Source organism: Vidua macroura, chromosome 16, assembly GCF_024509145.1.
Source record: "Vidua macroura isolate BioBank_ID:100142 chromosome 16, ASM2450914v1, whole genome shotgun sequence".
Classification (NCBI taxonomy): domain Eukaryota; kingdom Metazoa; phylum Chordata; class Aves; order Passeriformes; family Viduidae; genus Vidua; species Vidua macroura.
The window spans coordinates 16447963-16472082 of NC_071586.1; the positions used below are offsets into that span (position 1 = coordinate 16447963).

General features: G+C 59.2%; 1 protein-coding gene across 1 annotated transcript; it reads right to left on the reverse strand.

The window, feature by feature from the left end:
* Nucleotides 1–10933: 10933 nt before the first annotated feature.
* On the reverse strand, nucleotides 10934–21557 carry HS3ST2 (heparan sulfate-glucosamine 3-sulfotransferase 2). Its single transcript, XM_053992042.1, has 2 exons — nucleotides 21096–21557; nucleotides 10934–12183 (listed from the first exon to the last, which is right to left on the reverse strand). The coding sequence occupies exons 1-2, from the start codon at nucleotides 21527–21529 to the stop codon at nucleotides 11565–11567; spliced, it is 1053 nt and encodes a 350-aa protein (XP_053848017.1). The 5' UTR covers nucleotides 21530–21557; the 3' UTR covers nucleotides 10934–11564.
* Between the last annotated feature and the right edge of the window lie 2563 nt (nucleotides 21558–24120).

A 24120-nucleotide genomic window follows, 5' to 3' on the forward strand; every position in this document is an offset into this window, starting at 1 on the left:
TCTGCCGGCCCGGGCCGGGCACTGCGGGGTCTGCCGGGGCCGCTCTGCCGGCCGGGGGGCTGCTGGGGGAAACACCCCCAGAGCACTGCAGACACCAAACAAGCAATCGATTTTGGCCAATTAATGTCTGATAAAAACTAATAACCCTCCTCTCCCTTTCTTATTACCGAATGACCTCCAGCGATCCATTAGTTTAACAAATGATATGCGGACGTTCAGCATGGCTAATGGCTCTGGATTAACGCCACTGACACCTAATTCATCAGTGTGCCCGCACCACAGCGCTACTGTGCCGCACCCTCCATCACACCGCATTCCCACGGCGCCCTCCGGCCTGTCCCTGCGCCCTGCAGGGAGCTGGGCACCGCGGCCCCGCGTCGCCTCCGTGCTGTGCCCGGAGCCGCCGGAGCCGGGCCGGACCCGCGGTGCCCGGTCCCGGTGCCGGACCCGCGGTGCCCGGTCCCGGTCCCGGTGCTGGACCCGCGGTGCTCGGTCCCGGTGCCGGACCCGCGGTGCCCGGTCCCGGTGCCGGACCCGCGGTGCTCGGTCCCGGTCCCGGTGCCGGACCCGCGGTGCTCGGTCCCGGTGCCGGACCCGCGGTGCCCGGTCCCGGTGCCACGAGCCCTTTGGCCGCAGGCTCTGTGCATGGCCCCGCTGCCCGCAGCGCTGCGCTCCCTGCTCTCTGCTAGGATGTCCTAAAAAGCTAACTAAGCTGAAATTATTTTCTTTCTTGGGAAAAGCCTTTAAATAATGTATTTCCTTCGCTTGCTGTTACTGAGTGTTTTTTTAAATCCCAGGGAACTTTTCCTTCTCACTTGGGCGTTTCATCCGTTTGTTGTAGGGTGTGAATTACCTCTGGGAGGATCACTGGAAGTTCCATCTCAAGGCCAGTGCCCCGTGGCCCCTGAGCTCCCAGCCTGGCCCCTGGAGCGGAGGTCTCTGGAGTGGCCACTTGCAGGGGCTGAGGGGAAAAGCTCCCAGCCCTGTTTGCAGTGAAAACAGCTGGACAGCCCCAGAGACAGTGGGGAGAAGGATGAGAAGGGCCCCGCAGTCTTGCTCTCGTCTGGCAACGCTCCATCACCCCGGCATGTGCCTGGCAGCTCCGGCTGCCTGCTGGGAAGGCTTCCCTGGGCTCGTGGATTGTTCCTCCCAGCCAGCTGCCGGTGCTGGCAGCAGGACGGCACCAAGTCCGGCTTCAGCCCAGCTCCTTCCTGCAGAGCTCGTGCAGGAGCCCCGGGCTAACTGGTGCTGAGCCGGGCGTTGCAACACCGCGGCCAGTCCCTATTGATTTCCACGGTTGCTAATGGTCTTTTTCATACAATAAGAGGCTTTTGCGGGGAGGACTTAATCCAGTCCTATCACTGGGTGAAATTGTACTGCTCACTGCTCAGATTTCCAGGATGTGAGCTACTGTAATAGCAGAGGGAGTTTTATCTAATACATTTAATGCTCCAATATTTTTATGGCACGACAGGTCCTAATTGCACTGCTGCAGTACCAGGAGTGTGAGAGGCCATGGGTCTGTTGGGTGTGAGGGAGCTGTGCTGGCACAAGGTGGCTTGTGGGCACCTTGGCAGTGTGACTGTCACTGTCACCACTTGCTGTGCTGAGCCCCAGTGTAGCCACCCACACAGATTATTGAGGCGATGAAGAGGCTGGTGCTGGAGATGATGGAAATGTGCAGGGAGCAGGAACTTGGTGTTCCCCAGGGGCATTTCTGGGTCTTTTCTCTCCCCAGCAGAGCTGCTCTTGCTCCTGGACAGTTGGGCTGGGGCCAGGGGCAAAGCCTCATGTCCGATGGGGGTGACAGAGGTGACACCTCTTGGGACAAGGGATGCCAGGGCAGGGTCGGGCCCTGTGTGCTTTGGGATGTGCTCTTGTGCAGGGCAGGCAGGGCAGGCTCAGGGCAGGCAGGACGTGCTGCCAGCGCGAGGAACACGTGCCTGTGTCGCAGGACATGCTCCCCTTGCCATGCACGGGCATGTGCCAGCCCAGACCTCTGCCAGCTGCACTGGAAGCTGCCAGCCCAGCTCTCCTCCTGCAGCCGAGAGCAGAGCTCAGGGCTTGGCTTGTGCAGGGCTGGACATGTGCTCCTGCCTTTGAACTAATGTGCAGAGAGATCTCATGGACTGTGATGGCCAGGATCAAAGGTTAGGAAATTTCTCTGTGTAACTTATGTAAATGAGGACTAATGAGGTTTTCATGATTACCTTTAATTAGCTTTTCCACAAGTAGCAGAGATTTATATGGCGTGAGCCAGGACGGGGTGGCACACGCAGGTATGTGCACAGCCAAGAACCTTCATTAAAAACGTTTTTAAAAAATTAATCTGCAAGATGCAAATTATCTATTAAATGCTCAAGAAGAAGATTTCAAGTGGGGAGGGACAAAAAAGCACAAGGAAGGCAGCAGCTCTGCAAGCCCTCCAGGGTGTGGTGTGCAGAGCAGCAGGGTGGGCTGTGCCACACGTGCCACAGGGGCCGTGTCTGTCCTCGAGGCTGTGGGGACACTGCTGTCTCCATGGCTGTCCCAACGGGCCAGTCTGGGGTGGCCCCAGCAGGCAGCCGTGTCCAGTGTGCGGTGCAGGACTTGCCTCCAGCTGGCATCCTGTGGTCACAGGGGATTTTCAGAGACTGCTCCATCAGTGTGGCCGCAGGTACGGGGTGTCCCCTCCTTCCCTGCCCCCTCTAACCCTGGCAGCGTTGCCTTCTGCTCTGCTCACGTTGTGCAGAGGATGGTGATGATGAAGGGAAATGTGCCAGGTCTGAGCTGTGCCAGGCTGAGGGCGTGAGCTGGGGTGGGTGCTGGGCGTGTGGCAAGCGCAGAGCTGGTGCTGGGTGCTGCTGCAGGGTCCTGGGCAGCCTGGACCAGAGAGGTTTCCACCAGGGTCAGAAGCAGCTCCCCTTGGAGCTTCCCTCTTGATCCTGAAGAGCTGGAGCCTCGTGTCGGGTGGGAGGAGGACACATACGAAGAGACAGCGGAGTGAGTGAGATGGTTCGGACAACTGCATCCAATTAGCCTGACATTAATCCTGGGCAAACATGTGGAAAAATCACTGCAAAATTCAATTAATGGGAGAATTAGAGCCTGGGAATATAAATTCATGCCTGTCAGCATGGCTGAGCAGAAGTAGGTCCTGTCAAACCGACCTGATTTTGCTCTTTGATGAGGTTCTGAGTTTGGTGGTGGCCCAGAAACGGCCTGTGTTTCCCTCAGTGCCACAACGCCCTGGGGAATAAGTGATGAAAATGGATTAGAATGCAGGACCGAGGAACTGGGAGGGAAAGTCTTGTTCTGCAGCTGGCGATGGCAGTGTCTTCCTGGGGAGCTGTGTCCCCATCCAGCTGTGAGACCAGTGGTGCCGTGGGGCAGGAACGCCCGGTGCTCGGGCAGCGTGAGTGCAGGAGAGACGAGAGTGCTGCTCCTGCTGCCCTGGGGCAGGGAATCACCTGGCTGCCACGGGAGCAAGAACTCCCCTCCCCACAGCACTGGCTCTCTGGGGAAAACATGTGCATGCACAAAACGTTAAGTTTGCTTTATTCAAACGATTACATGAATATGCCACGAAAGCAGCAGGAACTGTGCCCAAATCTCCGGTGCCCTGGCAGGAGATGCCATGGTGCAGGTGGCCTGTCATGGCCAGAGCACTCGCTGCCCAATGCCTGGGCACCCTGGTGCTGCCTGGCTGGAGGATGCTGCCTGTCCCCCGCTGCCTGGGAAGGTGACAGGCAGCAGGGCTGCAGGAACCGCTCGGCTCCAGCACCGCCACGAACGTTTCCAATTTCCCTCTGGAAATTGTTTCTGTCAATATTTTAATTTCATTTGGGCTGAGCAGGTGGAGCGGAGGCAGCGCATCCTGAGCAGATCATTTGTCTCCTGCTCTGGGTCTTGGCATGACACGCTGCCAGCAGCTCCTCGTGGATGGAGCCAGGGAACCGGCTGGCAGGACGGCCAGAGCAGGAGGGGATCGAGCCCTGCTGCCCCCTGCACCCAACGCCCACTGCAGGGCTGGGCTCCGGGGCAGGACTCATGGGCAGGGACCACTGGTCCTTCCTGTGGGGCCACCACCCTCCCCCGTGTCATGGGAGCACCACCAAAGCAGGGGCCTGGCTCAGCAAAGCCCCACATGGCAGAGAGTGCTGGAGCTGGTGGTGCCTGGGCTGCTGGAGCACTGAGGCCACGCAGGGCAGGACACCCCTCGTGTCTCCTCTGGCAGTGCCCCCAGGTGCTCTCCCTGCTATGAGGTGTGTTTGTCTGGGGAGAGGAACAAGGTCTAACCAGATGCTGGGGCTAATAAATTGCCCAGGAAAGGCAAACTAGTACATGCAGCCCGTGTTTCCTCTGAGTCTCCATTGCAAAGTGCCAAAAGAAATCTGTCTGAGGAATTATTTCAGAGAGGGTAATTTCTGTTTCCCAGTTGCTGTCATACATTAGAAATATCTGAAATGCCTCCGGTTGGTTTCCAGTGGTGAGGAGCAGCCAGGGGCTGCCATGGATGAGAAGCACTAAAAGAAAATAAATTAGCCTCTTGCACTCAGCCCTTCTCACCACCGAACCACGAGTGACGAGCAGCTGCTGCTTAAGTAACAACCAGAATAATGAGCAGAGTAAGATCCACAAGGGAATATTAATTCTCAGAAATAACATTTTCTCCCCCTTTTGAAGTTTGCCCTGGCAGCCCCTGTCCTGGCGTGGAGGTGAGCCATGGCCCGTTGGAGCTGGCAGGGAGGGGAGTGGTGCTGCTCTGCAGCATCCTCTGCCCCACACCACCAGTGCCAATACTCTTCCCTTCCTTCCTCCCCTCAATCCCAGGCCAGTCTGGCTCTTCCTGGCCTAGCCAGGTGTAAACCTGCTGTGCTTCCCATAACTACCCAGTGACCTGCAGCAGGGGAACCAACAGGACTGACACTGGCCACTGCAGTGCAACACTGGCCACCACCACACACTCATCCCAGCTCTGCAGCCAGGGAAGAGCCTGAGCAGATGGGACAAGGCCACACTGGTCTCTGAGCTAAGCTGTGTGTTTGCAGGCAGGCTGGCCCAAGTCAAATTAAGCAGGTAGCTGTAGCAGCCAGAGCTTCTTAGTGGCCATGAGTGAGCCCCCGTGGCCTGGCACAGGGCTGAGGGGAGCTGCTGGCACCAAGATCCCCTGTGGCAGCTCCCTGGGCACCATAAGCCACCTGTCCCCTGGGCCTGTCCTGCTGCTGTTGTGTATTTCCCAAAGCCAAGCAGGTGTGTTTGTCTAGTCCATAACAGCAGCGACCCAGTTCTGAGCCCCGCTGTGCAGGAACGAGTGTTTTCAGAAAGCTCATCCCTCTGAAGATGTAAGCACTCCTGAATTTCAATTCTTTTATCTCCTCTCCTTGGCTGAGTCATCCAGGGACCGTTCCCCTGACGTGTGGCTTCATGTGTACACAATCACCATTATACAGGGCTGCAGTTTGGAGAAAGTGCCTTTTTTCCCAGTGGTGATTAATGATGATAATCTTCCCTCCCGCTGAGCCTCTCTGGTACCTGTTGCAGAGCCACCATCCCCAGAGGACGCGCGTGCACTTAATGTGCCACCGTCAGGAAAACGACACATCCTTCTGCTGGAAGAGACACAGAACAAGCCTAAATGGGCTGTAGGTTTTCTTTGCCTTGTTTCCCACAACACCCATTCCCATCTGTCCCACATGGGTCAGCAACAGGGAGGCAGCAGTTTTGAAGTGCTCTCCCAAGCACGTGGGGGGATCCCTTGGCTAATCCCGTGGGGCTGCACGTGGGGGGATCCCTCAGCTGCTCCCCTGGACAAGATGCTGTTAGCAGTGGGGTGGCTATTGCACTAATGACTTGGACTTGCAATTTTTGCCAGGGCTGCTGGTCCCAGGGAGGCAGCCCTTTGGTAGAGGCAGCCCTTGGCAGAGTCTCTGCCTTGACAAGCTGCAAGCACAAGAGTGAGGGCATTAAAATGCTTCTGTTGATCTGGCAGGGGCAGCGCTGGGACGACAGGCAGTGATTTGCTGTGAAAGTGGGAAATGACAATATTCTCCATCAACATTATTATAGGGCTGTGCCTCAGGGTGGACAACCCAAGAGCTGCGAGAAAGACTTTAATTTGCTTTTTCTCCCCAAGGAGAGCTAATGGCATTTAGTGCAGCTCTGGCCACCAGCCACCCAGGCCCTGAGCCACTGGGGCACCAAGCACCCTGTGTGCCACGCCAAGCACACGGCAGAGCTGAGGTGATTGTCCCCAGCTGGGGCTGGGGCTGGCGGTGGGTGAGGTGCCCCCCTGCTCCACTCAGCTCTGCAGAGACACAGCACATCTGAATGAGCTTGTCAAATGAAATTTTCTGTCTGGTTAGAAATGGATTTTCGAGCTCCTCGTTCACATGTAAACATTTTTAGTGGTCCCCAGCCAAATCAGAACCAGTGAGAGCAAACATCAACCTAAGCAGACCCAGTCCCTGCAGGGAAATCACTGGCCACGGAAGGAAACCAAATGCATGATGGCTTCGAAAAGCATCCATTAAAGTTGTGCTGAAGTGATTCATGGTGCTGGTAGTTAGACTTTAATTAGATCTTAATCATGCAATTTTATCTTTGTTTTAGAGATTGGAGCTAAATGAATGGATTGGTCTCATAACGGCGCTGTGACTGAACGCAGCACTGTCACACGGCAGCCCTGTGGCAGGCAGGGATGGGGCTGAGAGCTTTAGCCTCTTCGGGTGTTCGAAACAAAATGAGTGTATTTTAAATAAAGAAAGAAATTTATTTAAAACACACAAATCTGCCAGGACCTGCCAACACTCAGGGAAGGCGGAGAGGGAAGGAGCAAAGAGGAGGGACCATGGAGCCTGGTGTGAGCCTGGGCACCGGCTGCCCAGCTGCCACCATCACTGTGCCCAGCCAGGGATCCCTGGTGGGTGACAAGGAGAGGCGGATTGTTTTGGCTGCCAGTTTGGACCCTTCACTGAATTAGCAGCAGAGTAACTCATCTCAGTCCCTCCTGGGCTGCTCTTTTGGGCATCCTCCGAGTTGTGGCACAGAGCTGCTGTGCCCTGCAGTGATGCAGGTGGACAAGGGGATGAGCATGCCCTGAATGGCAATGGCAGTGGGCACCATCCTTCTGCTACCGTGCAGGAACCCTGGACATGTGTCCCAGGAGGGGGTTTTCCTCCCTTGCAGATGTGGGATCTGACAGCATCTGCCCTGCCTTGCATCTTGCTCTTCAGTTACTTTGTTTGAGCCATACAAAATGGGTTCAGGTTTGCAGAATTAGTCCCTATGGCAGGACTGGGACAATGCTGCTGAGCCACAGTCCAGCTCTGTGGGGCACAGAGCCCACCACCAGGGCTGCCCTGGGATTCACCCATGCCTGGCACAGGGACCATGTCCTGAAGCACATCCCCGGCAGCCCCGCCGGGCTGGGAATGCAGCAGCTCCATTCAAGTCTCAGGTTTTGCCTCTCTGAGCTCTCTGAGCTCTGCCCGGACCTGAGCTCTGCCCAGGGCTTGCCCCTGAGCTGGCAGGGAGGCAGAGTGACAGCTCTGTGCTCCATGGCCACGGTGCCAGCTGCCCAAAGCTCCCCTGTCCCTGAGCCCTGCCCTGCCCTTGCTGCAATGGCAGCGGCCCCTTCCCACCTTCCCTTTCCTGCTTGATATGCCACAGGAGCCACTTGAACTCATTACTGTGGGAGATTATAGGTCCCCAGGTAATAACGAGTCTTCAGATAATTACAAACAGATTCTCTAATAGGAATGAACTCAGTTGAATCCATTCAGTCACTGGGTAAATATTTATCCCTAAGCTGTCCTTATCTCCAGCCACTGGAGCGTGCCAGAGACGGTTTGCTGTCCTCACACCGTGCTGGCTGCCGGAGCCAGCTGCGGGGAGCGGGGGTGTCGTGAATGAGCGCGTTAAGATCCCTTAAAACCTTAAAACACCTATTCACAGCAGGGCACCTGTGCTGACCTGGCCTCATGCCGCGGCTCAGGGCTGGCCGGGACTCAGCATCACACGGTGTGAGCCGCAGCAGCTCCCCTTTCCCTGGCAGCTGGCAGCAGCTCCCCTTTCCCTGGCAGCTGGCACGGCCAGCCCGCGGCACCGCGGCGGGCTCAGAGCCCCGAGCGCTGTGAGCAGCCCCAGCCGGGGCTGGAGGGCCTGCGCCAGGGCTGCTGCAGCAGCCGGGGGTGCCACAGCCACAGCAACTGCGGGCAGAAGGTGCGCTGGGCAGCTGGCACCCCATGGGCCCCACGAGCTGCCCCGCGGCCAGTGGCGAGTGCCAGCCCCTCAGCCGCCCGCCTGCCGGGAGTGCCAGTCCCCTTCTGCCTGCAGCCGCAGCCCCGGCTGTACAGGAGCCACTAATTGGAGCAGCCGGCTAATTAGCTGCCAGGTAATGAATTATGCAGCGATGCCTAGATTTCCGTGCAGCGTCGATGCCATCAGGTCCTCTCGTGGCAGCTGCTCGCGGAACCCTGGGCATGGAAAACTTTCAAATCAAATGAAATGCGCTGATCCATTGTGAGCAGGGGCACGTCCCCGGCGCCGGGCCGGGCTGGCAGCCGCGGGCACGGGCAGCTCCTCCTCCGCAGGGCTCGTGTTCGCCGGGGACTTGTGCCCGCGGCAGCCCCGGTGCCCTGTGAGCGCTTTGGGCAGCACAGCGGCGCTGGAGGAAGGGCAGCAGCGGGGCTCAGAGGCTGCTGGTGTCCGGGAGCTCCGTGGCGATGAATTCTCCGGGACGGGTTCCTGCGGAGCAGGCGAGGGCTGGCAGTGCAGAGCAGCCCCCAGAGCCTGCTGGTGAGCAGCGCTGGGGAGCCTGCAGCGCCGGGGGCACCGCGGCGGGACACGGGGACAGCTGCCAGAGGGACACCCCCCTGTGTCTCTGTGCTGCCCGGGCAGGTCCGGGCACCCCTGGGTGTACCCATCCAGCTGTACCCATCCAGCTGTACCCATCCAGCTGTGCAGGGCAGCAGTGACAGAGCCCCGAGTCACACCGGCCCCGTGCTCCTGTTCCTTGCTGCAGCCTGATGAAATAATAGGAGGAAACTTGACCTACTTGAATGTATCTGAATCCCAGCTGCCCCTGGGCATCCATCATCTCTGAGGGGCTGGAGGTCCCCGTTAATGACTGCGTTTATTTGCTGCCCACTCTGTGTGCGTGCAAGGAGCTGTGTTAGGAGCACACTGCTGAGCCCTGCAGTGGGGGGACAGGGCTGGGAGTCCCCCACAGCCACTCCCAGGATTCTGCCTGCTGCCAGTAAACATGGAGCCAGCAGTGAAATTGAATCATATTAGCTTAATAAGAAGTTAATCAAATTTTCTCGGTGCTCACAGTGCTGTGATCCTGCCACGGTCAGAGTGATGACAATGCTCCTTGTGCACCGGGAAACACCAGGACCGAATTTAAAGAGCTGGCCCAGTGACCATGGGGAGACACTGGAGTCGGGGTGCTCCCAGGGCAGCTCCCCCCGGGTCAGGGTGTCCTCATCAGGAGACAGGCAGGGTGAGGAACCAATGGGGACACTATGCCAAAGATAAGACCCTTGGCTGCGAGGTCCTGGGACAGTCCCAGAGGGGAGAGGACGATTTTGGGAAGAGAGGCTGCTTCCAGGCAGGAGCAGTGCTGCGACTGCGTGGATGTGCCAGAGGCTCTGCTCCTCTGGGCAGGGCACTCGCCAGTGATGTGAGCAGCCAGTGAAGGACTCCCTCGGCCCAGCTCGTCTCAAGAGCTCTTCAGCACGAGTAGGATCAGGGACCACTTAAATCACATTCATTATGTTTAACTATTTATGAGCTGATAAATATTAAACAGCTGCTCTCGGGGACTCAGGCCTGAGTGAACCCATCAAAACACGGAGCACACGATGGCAGTGGCTGCTGTGGGGATGGCCAGGTCCATGCTCTGCCAGGGATGGCTGCAAACAGTGGCGTGACAGCCCTGAGAGCAGAGCCCCTGTGCCCTGTGCCCTGGCTGGGGAGAACCCAGGCTGGGCGAGCAGGGGTGTCCCTCTGGCAGCCCCTCTACTCGGCCTCACGTCACCAAACCAGCACCACTCCGTGTCCTCACCAACCCCTTCCATCCTCATCAAACCCCTGCCCTGCCTCCTCGGCATGCAAATTGTCTGCTTGGGGCTTTTCAAGCCATTTTTAAGAGCTCCTAATGTGCTCTGCATTTGCAGCGCAGCCCTGCCTGCGCCCTCATTTGCTCACCCTTTGGAAAGCTAATACTTGATTTAAGCACATTTCTGCTCCTTCCATTTATAAGGACAAATGTAAAGTAATTGTTTGATATCGCAGCAGTTTCCTCAGGCTCCAGCTCTAATTTCCCACTAATACAGTATTGTCAGGAGGATCAATCTAACCTGGCACCTTCTGCCTCCTTGGAGTGGATTGGAAATGGCTTTTCTACTGCGAGGCTGGGATTTGTGAGTCTCGCTGTGAATGTTTTTCTCCTTTAAAGGAAAAATCATACAAGCAAATATCCAATTTTCCTGTCAATGGCCATTAATTCCCATCTCTCCCTCCACCTGCCCATAACTGCCTCTGGGTGCCCTCACTGCTGTGTCTTCCCCTGCAGCTGGTGTTGGCAGAGATGCAGATGGGGCTCTCTTAGGTGTCCACTAATTAACTCCAGTTGTTTCCTATTAGAGCTCACTGGTTACTAATCACTCACAGTAAGGCCTTGCAAACTGGTCCATGGTGTGCTGCATCCCTACATGGCCACGGTGCCCCATTCTGAGCCATCCCCAGCCCCGTGGCAGAGGATGAGCCTGGGCAGCCCCAGGCAGGGCTGTGCCACAGGAGCCCTCGGTGGTGTTGGGCTGACCCCTGTCCTGTCCGAGCCCCTGCCCCGTTCCCTCGCCTGCCTGAGGGCGTGGGGGCTCCCCGTGGCCCCCCAGCTCTGCCCGGGGGCTGCCCAGCCCTGTCCTAAGAACAGCCCATGCATACGGACTGGTGGAAGCCACTTTATTTACATGGAGGGATCACAAGCTGAACAAGGAAACTAGTGCCACTAAAGTACCCGTAACAGCAGGATTCTGTGCTTTATTCACAGGACAAAATATCAGTACAACAATTTCCATGGACTCCTTGCCAAGCAGATACATCTCACTGTCCTCATGGGTACACATGGCGTGCAAGTGACAAAGGCAAAGGGCAGCTCTCCCTGCCCAGGACAGGGCCTGGCAGGGACAGTCCCACTGCCACTGTCCAGGAGCACCCATCTGCTTTGGGACACAGCGGGATGTGCTTTGGGGCAGCCTGAACACAGCCTGCAGGGTGGGGCCATCCCCGTGGCCCTGGGGACCACGTGCTGCTAAGAGCAAACAGGACCCCACGGGGAAGCCAGGTCGCTGCTGACCCGCTGGGACGGGCGGTGCTGCTGGGCACTCATCCCTTAGCTCTGAGTCTTCCTCATCTTGGTTCTCCGGAGCATTGCAGACTCCTAAGGGACAGGGAGCCCCTTGCCTGCCTCTGCTCACAATTCTGGGCAGGCTGGGCTGAGGGGGTCCTGGCTCCAGCCCCTTGGGCCCTCCTCAGAGAACACTGCAGCTTCATGTCACTGCAGCTCTGCTCCCGGACACTTACTCCCACCTGAAGTCCTGCCCAACTGTTTCATAGAATTTGATATTATAAGGTCTATAAAAGTCCCGAAGCTGCTCGATCACCTCGGGGTCTATCTGCACGTGAGTCCTGCCCTTGGACTTGCCAAGGCAGCGAGGCAAGCCGCTGCTCTCTGACTTCTTCAGGCACGGAAAGCCTTTTGTCTTGTTGAAGTAGAAGTGCTTGTCTGTGATAACCCGTTTGATGCCCAGGAAATCCTGGACTTTGCCCATCTCCCCTGCTGGGTCGGTGATCAGCTTCTCTCCACTGACAAAGTGAATCTGCGAGAGGGGGAAGTACTGGAGCCAGCTCTCCAGGTGCACGGCGTACATCCCGATGCGGATGGCGTTCCAGGAGGTGTCCACCAGCCCCAGGCTGCGGTTGCGGAAGGTCAGCCCCTCGAAGGTGGGGATGTCTGGCTTCTTGGAGAGGGTCTGTGTGTAGTCCGAGATGGCGCGGGTGACGGGGTTCCGCACCACCACGATCAGCTTCGTGTCCCGGGACATGTTGAAGATCCGCCGCGGGGCCTCCTTGGTGACAAAGTAGCTGGGGGTCTTCTCCACGGTGATCTGGCTGTCAAGTGTTCGTGGCATCAGGCTCCTGCAAGCGAAGCAGAAGGTGACGGTAAGGAAGGAGCCGGGACAGGCACCAGGACTGCGCCATGGGGCTGGTGACATGTCCCCTCCCAGTGGGACAAAGCAGGCACCGATCCCCCCGCAGCGCTGCGGAGGACCTTGGCCATGGATGACTTCCAGGTCCATCCCAGTCCCAGGGGACAGCCTGGGCAGAGGACGGGGGCACTGGCAGCCCCACGCACTCAGTAGCAAGTGTGTGTCCAGTGCCAGGATGCAGGAACGTGACGGCTGTGCCACCCCCCACCACAAGCAGCCTTGGGGAGCAATGGACAGGCCCCAGGGGGCTGTGCTGCTCTGCTGGTGGGAGCTGCGACAAGGAGCTGCCCAGGGGTGTGGGGCTTGTGCCCACCAGGGTATCGCCCACCCCAGCAGGGCCTGACCAGGCCCAGGAGCTCCAAATGGGCTCCTGGGTACCCCCATCTGTTTCTGGCACTGGGAGCTGGGTTGCAGGCCAGGCAAGGAGCACCAGCCTGGGGGAAATGCAGCATCCCTGCAGCCCAGCTTAGCACTAATTAAATAATTTGCTTTGACATCTGAACATCCAAATCAAATAAAAACTAATGGGATGGACAGATTTATAAATTGGTCTTGTATTACTAGAGTAAACTATCAAATCCACTGCAGTCAGATTCATGGCACTGGAGGTCCCCTGGCTGGAGCAGGCAGGCAGCAGGTAGGGAATGCCTGGCTGGAGTGGACAGGGAGTTGTGGCAGCCAGGATGAGGCCAGCACCCTTCTGCTGCATCCACACCCCAGCAGCACCCTGTGGCAGCAGCAGCTGCTGTGGTGTGAGCAGGCACAGCCCCAGTTCAGCTTGTGGAGCTCCCTGTGGCCCCCACAATGCAGATCCCAGGCACTGTGTGCCCGGCTGGCCCCGCAGAGGGTGCTGGCCCTGCACGGGGACCTGGCGCTGGTACCGCTGTCACCCGGGTGCCCTGGGTGCCCCGGAGACTTTTGGCCAGCAGCAGCCAGGGAAAGCAAACACACCGTCCCTCTCTGCATCCCTGTCTGCAGCTGTCCCTCCGGAGAGCCCAAGGCACTGGGTCATCCGTGCCACAGACCCGGACAGCTGCCAGGGCTACGAGGGCTCCCCCGGTGGGTCAGGGCATGACCAGGACCTGGCACGTCCAGCATCCCCAAAACACGGCCCATGGCCAGTGGCTTTGGGTCCATGAAAGAGCTCACTGGGAGGAGGTCCAGCAGCTGCCCACAGCACCTGTGTGACCACAGGACAGAGATGGAAGAGCCAGGGCACGCTGGGGAGTGGTGGCACCTGCCGAGGGCACCATCCCACACACCCTCATGTGCTCTTGACCAGCTTCCTAATTCGAGAGAAAACAAACTAATTAGTCAGCATAAATTAGCAGGGCTGGTTCACGGGGGTACCTGAGCATGGATGGCGCTTAATTGGCCTTTCCCACTGCTCTGCTCCAAACCCCATAAATCCCGATTACGATTCCCGTTGGTTAACGACTGTCAGGAAGTGCAGGCACATGGTTCTATCTCCACATCACAAACAAGTTTCATCATAAATCAGCACAAGACAGCTCTGTAAGTGATTCACTATTACAATATATTGTGGAGGGTCATAAAACTGCTGTTTCATTAATGGCTCATCCTCGAGCCTGTTAGACTTTCATTACGTGAGTTATTAGGTCCATGCATTCAAAATACAAAATTACAGGTTCTAATCCATTATGAAAAACACAAAACCTCTGCATAGTAAATTACTGAAATGAGACAAGAGTTGTTTTTTTTTAATGGACTCCCAGTGTTTGCTGCTCCTGAGCAACAGAGACTGCTGAGACAACAAAACACAGCACGGGCAGATAAATAAATCACCAGTGAAGCCATGCAAGGGGGAGAGATGTCATCCAGGCATTCATTTTCCCGCTAACGTCAGGATCCCCAGGGCTGCAGGAGCAGGGAAATGCATGGCAAACTTAATTACACCAGGCTTTAAAATAATATTTTTGGACTTCCGCATTCACAGGGTTATTTGCATACAAATAGCATGTCACACAGCTTTAAGGCCCAGGCTGGCATGTGTAGGTGTGAAGGTTCTTGGTGCTGGCCCACAGTGCCACAGCTGCGTGGCCAGGGCTCAGCCAGGAGCTGCTCCTGCTGCTCCATGGGCATGTCCTGTGGCTCCGCTGCTGTCCCCAGCTGGCCTTGGCACTGGCTCCTGGCATGTGCTGAGCCAGCTGCTGCCAGCATGGGGACAGGGATGTACGAGTGACACTGGCAGGGGGAGGATGGCTGGGGCACTGGCTCAGCACATTGCTCTGGCTGCAGGGACAGCATTAATTCCTCCTGAATTAGAGATTCCTTTCACTAGACTTGCCCGGTTCTTAAAGCCCTTTATTGCCACTTGATACGGGCACTAACACTCCCGCCCAGATTTAGAGGTTGTGTTTGCCCCTGTTAGTGACATGGGGACACGTGTGGGTACAGCTGCTGTGCCCTGCTGTGGCCCAGCCGTGCCCTGCGGTGCCTGGAGCCAGCCCAGACCCACAAGCCCACCACCCCAGCCCCCACAAGCCCACCACCCCAGAGGCGCTGGGCAGCAGCAAGGCAGAGCCTGACCTGGCTGTGGCAGCATGAAGGCAGCGACTCGCCCTGAAGGGGTTAACTCCTCGCCAGTACCTTCCCGAGCCTGAATTATTAATTTTGTTATAATCTGCCTTTGGGCACCCCGCGGCCCCTACAACGCTCCCACATTAAAGAAACATGCGCTCCCTCACTGGCTGTGCCGCTTTGATGTCGAACATGCGTGAAACACTCTCCCAGGGAGGAATTTGTACAAAATCTCATCAAACAATTGAGATATTGCAGATAAGAGTGGGGAGGGCAGTGCCCACTGATAATCCCATCACAGCCCGGCCCCGGAGCAGCTCTGGGTCAGTCCCTGCAGTGTGCAGAGGTTGGCTTGTGCGATCCTGAGCTCCATCTGCTCAGCGGCACGGAAACAAACTGCTTAATTTGGCAAAAAATCCCAAGCGCCCGCTCCTGTGGTGAGGGCTCCGCGCTTCCCCTCTGCCAGCTGATGTCACCAGCAGCGAAGGGTGGGCTGCGAGCGAGTCTCCAGCTGCAGCTTGATGCGCTGGGAGGTGAGCACGGCAAGCACAGGAGCCAGCACTGCTCCAGCAGGACCGTGCCGTGCCGTGCCGTGCCGTGCCGTGCCACGCCACGGGCGCACACACAGCTCACAGCACCCTCAGCTCCTGCCTGGCACCTCTGCTCAGCAGGACAGCGGGTGGCAGTGGTGGATGAAAGCTCCAGCAAAGCTACTTCTGGTAGCTTCGGGAAGTTTAACAAAACTGGTTAAACAAGTGAGAACCCGAGGTGTGATGAAAATAAAAAGCTCTGGCTGAGAGATATCACAGGGGGCATGGAGGACACAGCGATGCCCTGGCCGAGGGCTGCACCACCCTGCCAAGGCTGCGAGGGGCTGAGGGGAGAGGGGGGATGCCCAGAGCCCCGCAGCCCCAGAGCAGAGCTCTCGCTGCCCTGCTGGCAGCCCTGCGGGCTGGGGCCAGCTGGCCCAGAGCAGGGCATGCCATGCCCAGCAGGACAGACTGGCTGCAGCCCCAGCCCGCAGAGACAGCACCGTGTCCACAGCCACAAACATCACCCAAGGGGGGTGGCCCTGGCAGCAGCTGGCTACCCCACACTACAGCAGCCAGGATTTAATGATGGAGCAGCTCCCTTTAATAAATGTTTATGTTCAAAGAATTTGCACCAATGCTTGCAGACAGCTAATGAGGGACATTTCCATGCATAAAAGCAGCGCGAACACAGTAATTAACTTTGTTGCTGATTCATTTTTAATCATTTAAATGCTCCAGAGATTTGCAGTGTCCTTTAAGTCAAGAGATTCTTTTCCAAAGGGCACACTGCCAATGCCCTTCACAGACACACCTGTGTGTGACTCTCACCTTCCTCAGTAATCGCTCAGCACTGACAGAGGGTCTGGCAGAGGCCAAGGACAGCTCTGAGGGCAGGGGAGCTGGGAAGGAGCAGGAGAGAGGGCTTCCTGCACAGCTTGCACAGAGCCCAGCTCCCAGCCCTGCTGCGGGCTGCCCTCTGCTCATGGACTGGCTGGAGTCTCCCCTTTTCCCATTTCCAAGGCAACTCCTTCTACAGGTGAAACTTCAAACCGGAATACTCGTTTTTAAAGCCTCTGCACGTGCCCCAGCTGCTGCAGCAATTCCCAAGCTAGCAGCCTGCGTCAGAGCCACGGCGGCCACTTGGCCACCTCCCTGTGCCAGGTGAGTGCCAATGGCAAATGGACAGTACAGCCAAGCACAAACCCCACCGACCCCGTAATGGGTCCTGGAGGCTCCCTGTCACTCAGAGGCCCGTGAGCCAGCTCTGGCCCTTGCTCCCTGTGTGCTCATCTCGGGGCACACACTGTGGGCAGAGCCCGGCCCCACCATGGACACCCAGGGTCACCAGGGCCTGCTGTCCTTTTCTCGCCAGCCTCACAGGGCAGCCAAGCCCATGGTGTGCCAGGTCATCGGCTGAATTTGGTGCTTCCAAAGCAAAGGTGAGAACAAACTGCAGCATTACCAGCCAGGTGAAGGAACGGAGCTGGGATTCACATCTTTAATGCCGAAGGCGAGGCACCCCACGTGAGCTCATCTCCAGCCTCTCTCCCAGCTCCTCAGAGAGGGAAGCTGTCCTGGCCCGAGTGAGGGTCTTGGCAGCACCTGGTCCACCCCGGGCAGGACTGCTGTCCACGGGCAGCACGGGCATGGCAGTGCCCAGGGAACGCTGCCCGGGCAGTGCCGCATGCAGCAGTCTCTGCCACGGCTTCCGTGCCCATTCCCCAGTGCCAGGGCACTCTCTGAAGTCAAGGAAATTTCAAAGCATCCTTGAAGCTGCTGCCTTCCTCTCTTCTCACTAATTAACTTTACCCAAATGCATGTCAGTAAAGCCCACAAACATGTCGCCGGGCAAAGCCTAATGGGCTCCCATTTGTGCGTGTGCCAGCCCGGCCATTAGCCGGGAGCAATTAGCAACGGCCGGGAGCAATTAGCGTCTGCCGGCTCTTTGCTTGCCCTGCCACAGGCCCAGGGGCACGGGGACACAGCCATATCCCCTGGCAGGGCTGCACGGTGCTCCAGCCGCCTTCCTTGTGCAGCTGCAGCGCCCGAGCACCCCAAAACCAGGGGCAAGGCAGGGATGAGGGGCAGGGGCAGAACTCCAGCGGTGCCGGTGCTCCAGGGACCTGTGGCAGCAGTACACGGGAAACCAAGCTCGGGCCAAGTGCCATCCCTGGGATCAGGGCGTCAGGCAGGGGGGTCCGTGCAGAACCAGACGGGCTCTGCCCTGTGCCAACACCGCCCCTGGGCTCAGCTGTGGCAGCCGGGATGGGTGGGAGCCAGGCTCAGCCTGCCGCTGCAGCCACAAGGAAAAGCCCCTCTCTGTGAAAAGAGCTCTGGGCATCTGACAGGATCACTCAGGAATCCTAAGGAGAAAAACTGCACCCTGAGACGCTGCAATTAGAGCCACTACTCAAAGTTAACAGCAATTTAAATCACACCATCTTCCCTGTGTTCTGGAAAATATTGAAGGTTATTGGCCCACATTACTTGCAGCAGGAAAAAGCTCAATATTGAACATTTAGTGCAGGATTGGTAATGAATCGATATTCCCCAGTAGCTGCTGTTTGGTTTCAGTTGTCTTTAAACAGACCTTGCTAAAAATATCTTTCCTGTAGTGTATCTGTAGCTAATGAGGTGGATTAGAGACTGATGGGAACTGGAAGCAGCACGGGGGCTCTGGGTCTGGAGCCAGTGAGTGGGCAGCCCCCGGATAGTGGGGGGCACCCCCCGGGGGAGCCCGGGGTCTGGCTGTGCCCAGCGTTCATCCCCCTGCACAGGGGGAGCTGGGGCTGCTCCGGGCCACGGCAGCAGCGAAGGCAGGAGGCACCATGAGAGCAGCTGTGAACAAGCATGACATTTGGAGAGGCAAGGACAGGCAGATGAGGAGGTGTCCCCTCCCGCTAGCTCTGCCAGCTCTGCGTCAGACAAATGCCAGGGCAGGGGAAAACGTGAGAAAATGATAACCAGCGTTTCTGGAGCACCAAGGGGCTCAGCTCTCATGCTACTTGCAACTCCACCAAAGACCAACTTGGTCTCTCCACTTGGGTCTCCACTGGGGCACGAGGGAAAGACACAGCTTGGCACTCAGCAGCCAGGGGCTCCTGCAGGCAAAGTCTCCACTCACAGCAGGGAATGCCTTCACCTTTGCCTTTCCAAGGGGTCAGTGCTCCGGGCAGCCTGCAGACACCTCCCTCCACAGGCATGGCAGCACCTGCTCTCCCCAGCTGGAAGCTGGAACAGAGCCCCAGCCAGGCCAGGTGCAGCCCCCCACTCTGGGGTCCTGGCAGGCCCCTTGCAATCCCTGCTGCCCCCAGCCTCTGCTCTGTCCTTCCTGGGCCATGGCCACTGGCAGGGCTCTGCTCTCCTGCTCCCAGGCTCTTGGCAGAGTGACAGGAGCTTATCCCGCTGTGGGTTAGACCTGCTCCACATTAATTGCTCCAGTTGCAAGGAGGAAAATCAATTCCACATTTTATACTTTAGCAGCCTCTGTGCTTAAGTTTTGGCACATTTGTCAGTTTAAAAAAAAAATCAGGTAATAAAACCAAGGAAGTGTCATTTAATTGTTTTAGCTGAACTAATTTGGAGGCCCCGCTGCTCTGGCATGATCTCTCTATTGATCCAGACAGAGCCGGGCCCTGGGGCAGGGAGCTGTTCACCTGGCCACGCTCCCACTGCTGCTCCCACCTTGCTCCAAAACCGCCCTGCCACTGCCACAGGCTGCATCCCTCCTGGTCATGGACAATTCCCTTCACATGGACAATCCCAGGCTGAACAACGGCTCAGGGTGGGAGGTGTCTGCTCGGCTGCAGCCCCCCAGTGCCAGTGAGGGGAGAGGGCACAGCTCCTGCCTCCTGGGTCAGCACCACTGCTGGTGTCCACAGGTGCTCCTACATGCCCCAGGCAGGGTCTGTCCCTTCATTCAGGGCAGGCTCTGTGTCCCAAACCTCGTAAGGGAGTAGAGTCACAGGTTCAGTCCTGCACTGCCCATGAGGCTCCCAGCCCCACATTTCCCACGCTGACAGCACACAGGGGAAGCACAGCCCAGAGCAGTCACAGACACAAGGATGCAGGGAAGGATCCCAGCTCAGGATTTGCTTCTCAGCTAGGTGCTGGGCCCATGCAGCTCCCCTCTGAGCGAGGGGCTCAGCCAGGACCCATATTCTGCTCCATCACCCATCCTGCCACTCTGGGTGTCTTTCAGAGAAAGCACTGTCCTCACATGCCTGTGCTGCAGGGCTGCTCACAGCTGCTGGCTTTTAGGGCATGCAGGATGGGTGACAGTGCCTGATGTTGGGGGGAGGGTGTGGGAATGACACAGACCTGCCAAGAGGCAAGAGCAGATGAAGGGTATTGCTGTAGCTACTCTCTGAAGGGTAGGAGGAATGTGGCATGCTGCAGCACACCTTCAAAGAGGGAAATAGCTTCAATGAGCTTCACCTGTGCCTGTCTTGGCTCTTCTGTCACCTGCCGCCAGTACTGGCACCAAAGGACCAGAGGATCTGAACATTCCTGGCTGCAGGGTCCGCTGTGAGCCCAGCAGGACACAGGGCAGCATTGCTGAGGTCTCTCCATGCAGTGCCTGCGCTGCCTCTCAAGGCACGAGCCCCAGGTACCAGGAGCCGAGCAGCGCTGGGAGTGAGCACTACGTCACGCTGACTTCCCAGCTGCTTTGGAACTGGGGACATCTCTGCCAGGAAACCGCCGTCAAGATGGAGGGCAGGAGAGCCCGGTGCGGCCCCAAGGCCGCCTCCTCCGCCCACCGTGATGCTCCGACACTCTGGCAACGACAGCGTCCTTTCCCCTGCTCTGAGCTACAGGCGGCCGGGGCCAGGCCAAGCTCCCCTCTGCTTCCCGAGGCTGGTGCCCAGCAGAAGCCCCATGGCCTTGCCCGAACACACCCAGCACTCTACAAGAGCACAGCAAGCACCCGCCGGTACACTGGGTGGGAACCACGGGGAGCAGGGTGTGAACCGCTGGCAGCAGCGCTGAGCCCATGGGCGCTGTGACCTGCTTAACAGCAGCACCTGCTGCCTCTCCCAGAGCGCCCACAGCACCTCACAAAAGCCCTTACAGGAATTAAAATCCCACCATCTCCTGCTGGAGACACACTCGCTGACCCCTGCAAATGATCAGAGATTCCATACAGATCCACAGTTACTCGAGTTCAGAGAGATGGGATGGCAGAGGACAAGGACTGTCCCTCTCAGGAGCCAGCGAGCAAACCCGGCAGCAGAAGCGTGCCAGGGTGCACCGAGCGGGGGTGCGGGAGGACAGTGCATCCCGGGCAGACACTCACGCATTTTGGAGAACCGTTCACCCAGGCAAATGTTTCCTCAGACGGGATGGAAGGGATGCCCTGGCATCGTCCTGGTTCCTGGGTGCCTACCGGCAGGGCCGGGACTCGGGGGGCTACAGCCGAGAGCCCCGGCGAACGGGCAGGACCGAGCCGCGACCCGCTCGGCTACAGCAAGAGGAGACCAAGGAAAACTCCCTGAGTGCGGCCGGGCGACAGCCTCCGCCGCCCGCCCGCCCGCCGGGACCGCTCCGGCCGCTCCCGCCCCGCCGGCTCCATCGATTGACCGAGGAACGCGGACCCGAGTCCGCAGCGACAGCGAGAGCGCCGGGAGAGGAGAGGGGACGCAGGCGGGCAGCGAGTGCACGCAGTGTGCAGGCACGGGGATGTTCCGGGACGGGGGACGGCCGGCGGCCGGGGACAAGGGGGTGCCCGGGGCGGGCGGGGGCCGGTCCCGCAGCCGCCCGCCCTCACCTGTACCACTCCAGCCCGCGGTGGTAGTTCCTGTCGAAGAAGTGGGGCTCGGTGCCCAGAGCGCGCACCTCGGGGTGCACCCGGATGAACTCCAGCACGGCGCGGGTGCCGCCCTTCTTGACGCCCACCACGATGGCCCGCGGCAGGCGCTTGGTGCCCGGGCGGGCCGGCCCCGGGGCGCTGCCGGCCGGCGGGGCGGGGGGCGGCCGCCCGCACGGCCGCGACTGCTGCAGAAGTTTCTTGGCGGCGGCGGCGCGGGCGGGCGGGCAGCGGGCGCGGGGCGCGGCGGGGCTGCCGCAGCAGCACAGGAGGCTGTAGCACAGGTACGAGCAGGACAGCGACAGCGTGAAGAGGACGAGGACCCTCCCTGCCAGCCGCCGGGACGGAGCCGGAGCCACGGCCGGGGCCCACCCGCTCGGCGCCCTACGCGCCATGGCTCCATGGGGCCGCGCCGCCGGGCACGGCGGGCCCCGGCCCGGCGCCCCGGCCCCGGCGCGGCCGCTCCGGCATCGCCCGCGGCTACGCGGCGGCGCGGCCGGGCCGCCCGAGGGGGCTGCGCCCGCCCCGGCCCCCCTGCGCCCGCCGCCCCGCCGCGGCCATCCCCGCGATCGGGCGGCGGCGGCTCCGCGCTGCCTCCGCGGGAAGTGCCGGGGCAGCGGCGGCTGCGTCGCTATTTAAGGGGCCGCCTGACGTCAGCGCCTCCCGGAGCCCCCGCGGCCGCTCGGCGGCCGGTGCCTCCCCCGGGCCGGGCCGGGGGTACCGCCGCGCAGAGCCCTTCCTCCCGGGACCGGGCTGCCACGGGGCCGGGGCGGCCCCGCTGCCCGCCCAGCCCTGCCCTGCCCGGACCCGGTGCCGCTGCGATCGTCCCGTCCCCGGTCGCGCTGTCCTGCCCGGCCCTGCCCCGCTCTGGCCCCACATCTAGCCCTGAACCGCTCGAAGCAGCGCTGTGGAGCCCGGGGGCACTCGCCTCCGTCCCCGCAGCTGGGTCGGAAGCGGCGCCTCCCGCAGCCGCGCACCCTCCGCCCGGGAGCGGGGACCAGCAGCAGAATGGTGGGAGCAGCCCTCGCCCGGGAGCGGCGGCCGGGGCTCGGGGCTGCGAGGGTCACGGCCGGTCCCCGGGTGCCCCAGCCCGGTGCCAGAGCCGCGCTGCCCGAACCGTCAGCCCCCGAGGGGAGCGCGGCGAGGCCGCCCCACGGTAGCAGTCGCTTCTGTCCTCGGGAGGGCAGGAGGAGCAGCCATCGGCCGCCGCGGTGCCGCTGGTAAGTAGGAGGGAAAAGCTTTAAAGTGACGCATGAATTAAATTTCACTGCCGGGCTGGGGCTGCTCAGCCCCGCCTGTCCCGGGCCTGATGCCCCACATGCAGACTGACCCGGGAAGCCCAGCGGCTGTGGCAGAGTCTGAATGCGGACTGCTCCATCCCCATCCCCGGCTCCCCTTTTCTTTCCTTTTCTTTCCTTTCCTTTCCTCTTGCACCCCGACATCCCAGGCTTCCACTTGGCTGCTCCTGCTGAGCGGAAGGGCTGCGTGCGGCACCGCTTAGACATTAGCAGCCATCGCTCCTGCTTTCTCAGCATTAGAAGCTTGAGCGGCTGCAGAAAACTACTTGTCTTGTTCCTTGGGAAGAAGGATGATGACAGGGAGAGACAGGCAAGAAATGCCAGCCCGACACAAACGAGGATGCCGCAGGCTCCCGGCAGCCAGTCCAGGGCGGGGACCAGGTTCCCTCCTGTGCAACACCCAGAACTCAGCGCAGACGTGAGAAACAATGGGGAAAAAATGAAAAGCAGTGCTGCCTGCAGCCTCTCACCTGGGCTGGGGCGGGAGCATGGCAGTGCTTCTCCCTGGGAGCAGGAATGGAGTTTCCAGGAAGACGTATCCTGTTGCCTCAGTAGAGCTCTGGACCTAGAGGATGGGCTGAGTCCTTGTGGAGACAAACTTCATCATCCTCAGTGACCCACGGGTTTTTCCTTTTGGGACATTGGGTACTGTGTCCACCTCTTTGCGTGGCAGGCAGGGCTGAGCCCCAGCCCCTCTGTGTGGGTCAAAGCAGGGGGATGGAGCCACGGGCACAGCACCAGCCCAGAGGACAGCGCTGGGCGATCCCTGACTGATGGGAGCGCACCCGGGGCTGGTTCTCCCCCCACTCACGTGCTGCACCAGAGCCAGCGCAGTGCCAGCAGGGCCCTGGCACCGACAGAGCCCACAGGACCTCAGCCTCCTCTCGGAGGGCCACTGCCCTGCCCGGGCAACAACAGCAAGGGTGGAGGTACCTGAGGGGCCAGGCAATGGCAGGTTCCGCTTTCTACGGTGGAAAGTATCCATCACTTAGTTCCTCTCCATGACAAACTGCCAAATCTGTGGAAAAGTTGCTTTTTCCATTTTAGATCACCACCTCCATGTGGTGATCAGCCTCGGCAGCAGACACATTGCCTAAGCATGAACATTAGAGGCGTCTGGATAAATAAAGCTGCTGCGGATGCCTCAACACCTCCAGGTTTCTCTACTTGCAAGGGAGGAATGTTTTGTAAAGCCGACAATTTTGCTTCCAGTCTTTGTATCTGTGCAGGGCACGTCTTTTCCATTACATGTTTGCTGTTTACACCCCACTCCACATAAACAGCTTTCTGGTGCCATCAGCACGCTCCCAGCCCTGCTGCCTGTGCTAACAGAGCCCCAGGAGCCAGCCCCCAGTGGGATCCCCAGACTGGGGTGCCAGGCACTGGCATTGCAGGAGGAAAGAGCCCACTGGGTCACTGCAGAAGATTCCCTCTCCTCACCCAGTGCCTTGCAGCATGGGGGCTGGAGGAAGAACTTTGAGCTCTGGAAAACATCCTGCCTCCTTCTGCCCCCTCACCTGTTCCTTTGTGGAGCTGGTGCTGCATCCTGCTTCCAGCCTTATACCATCCCCTCCTTCATCTTCTCTTCCCCACCTTCCTTAGCCACTTTTCAGGGTCCCACCAGTGCTCCCTCTCCTCCCCATCTCTCTGGGTCCCTGGCTCTGTTCCCAAGCAGATCTTTCCCATCT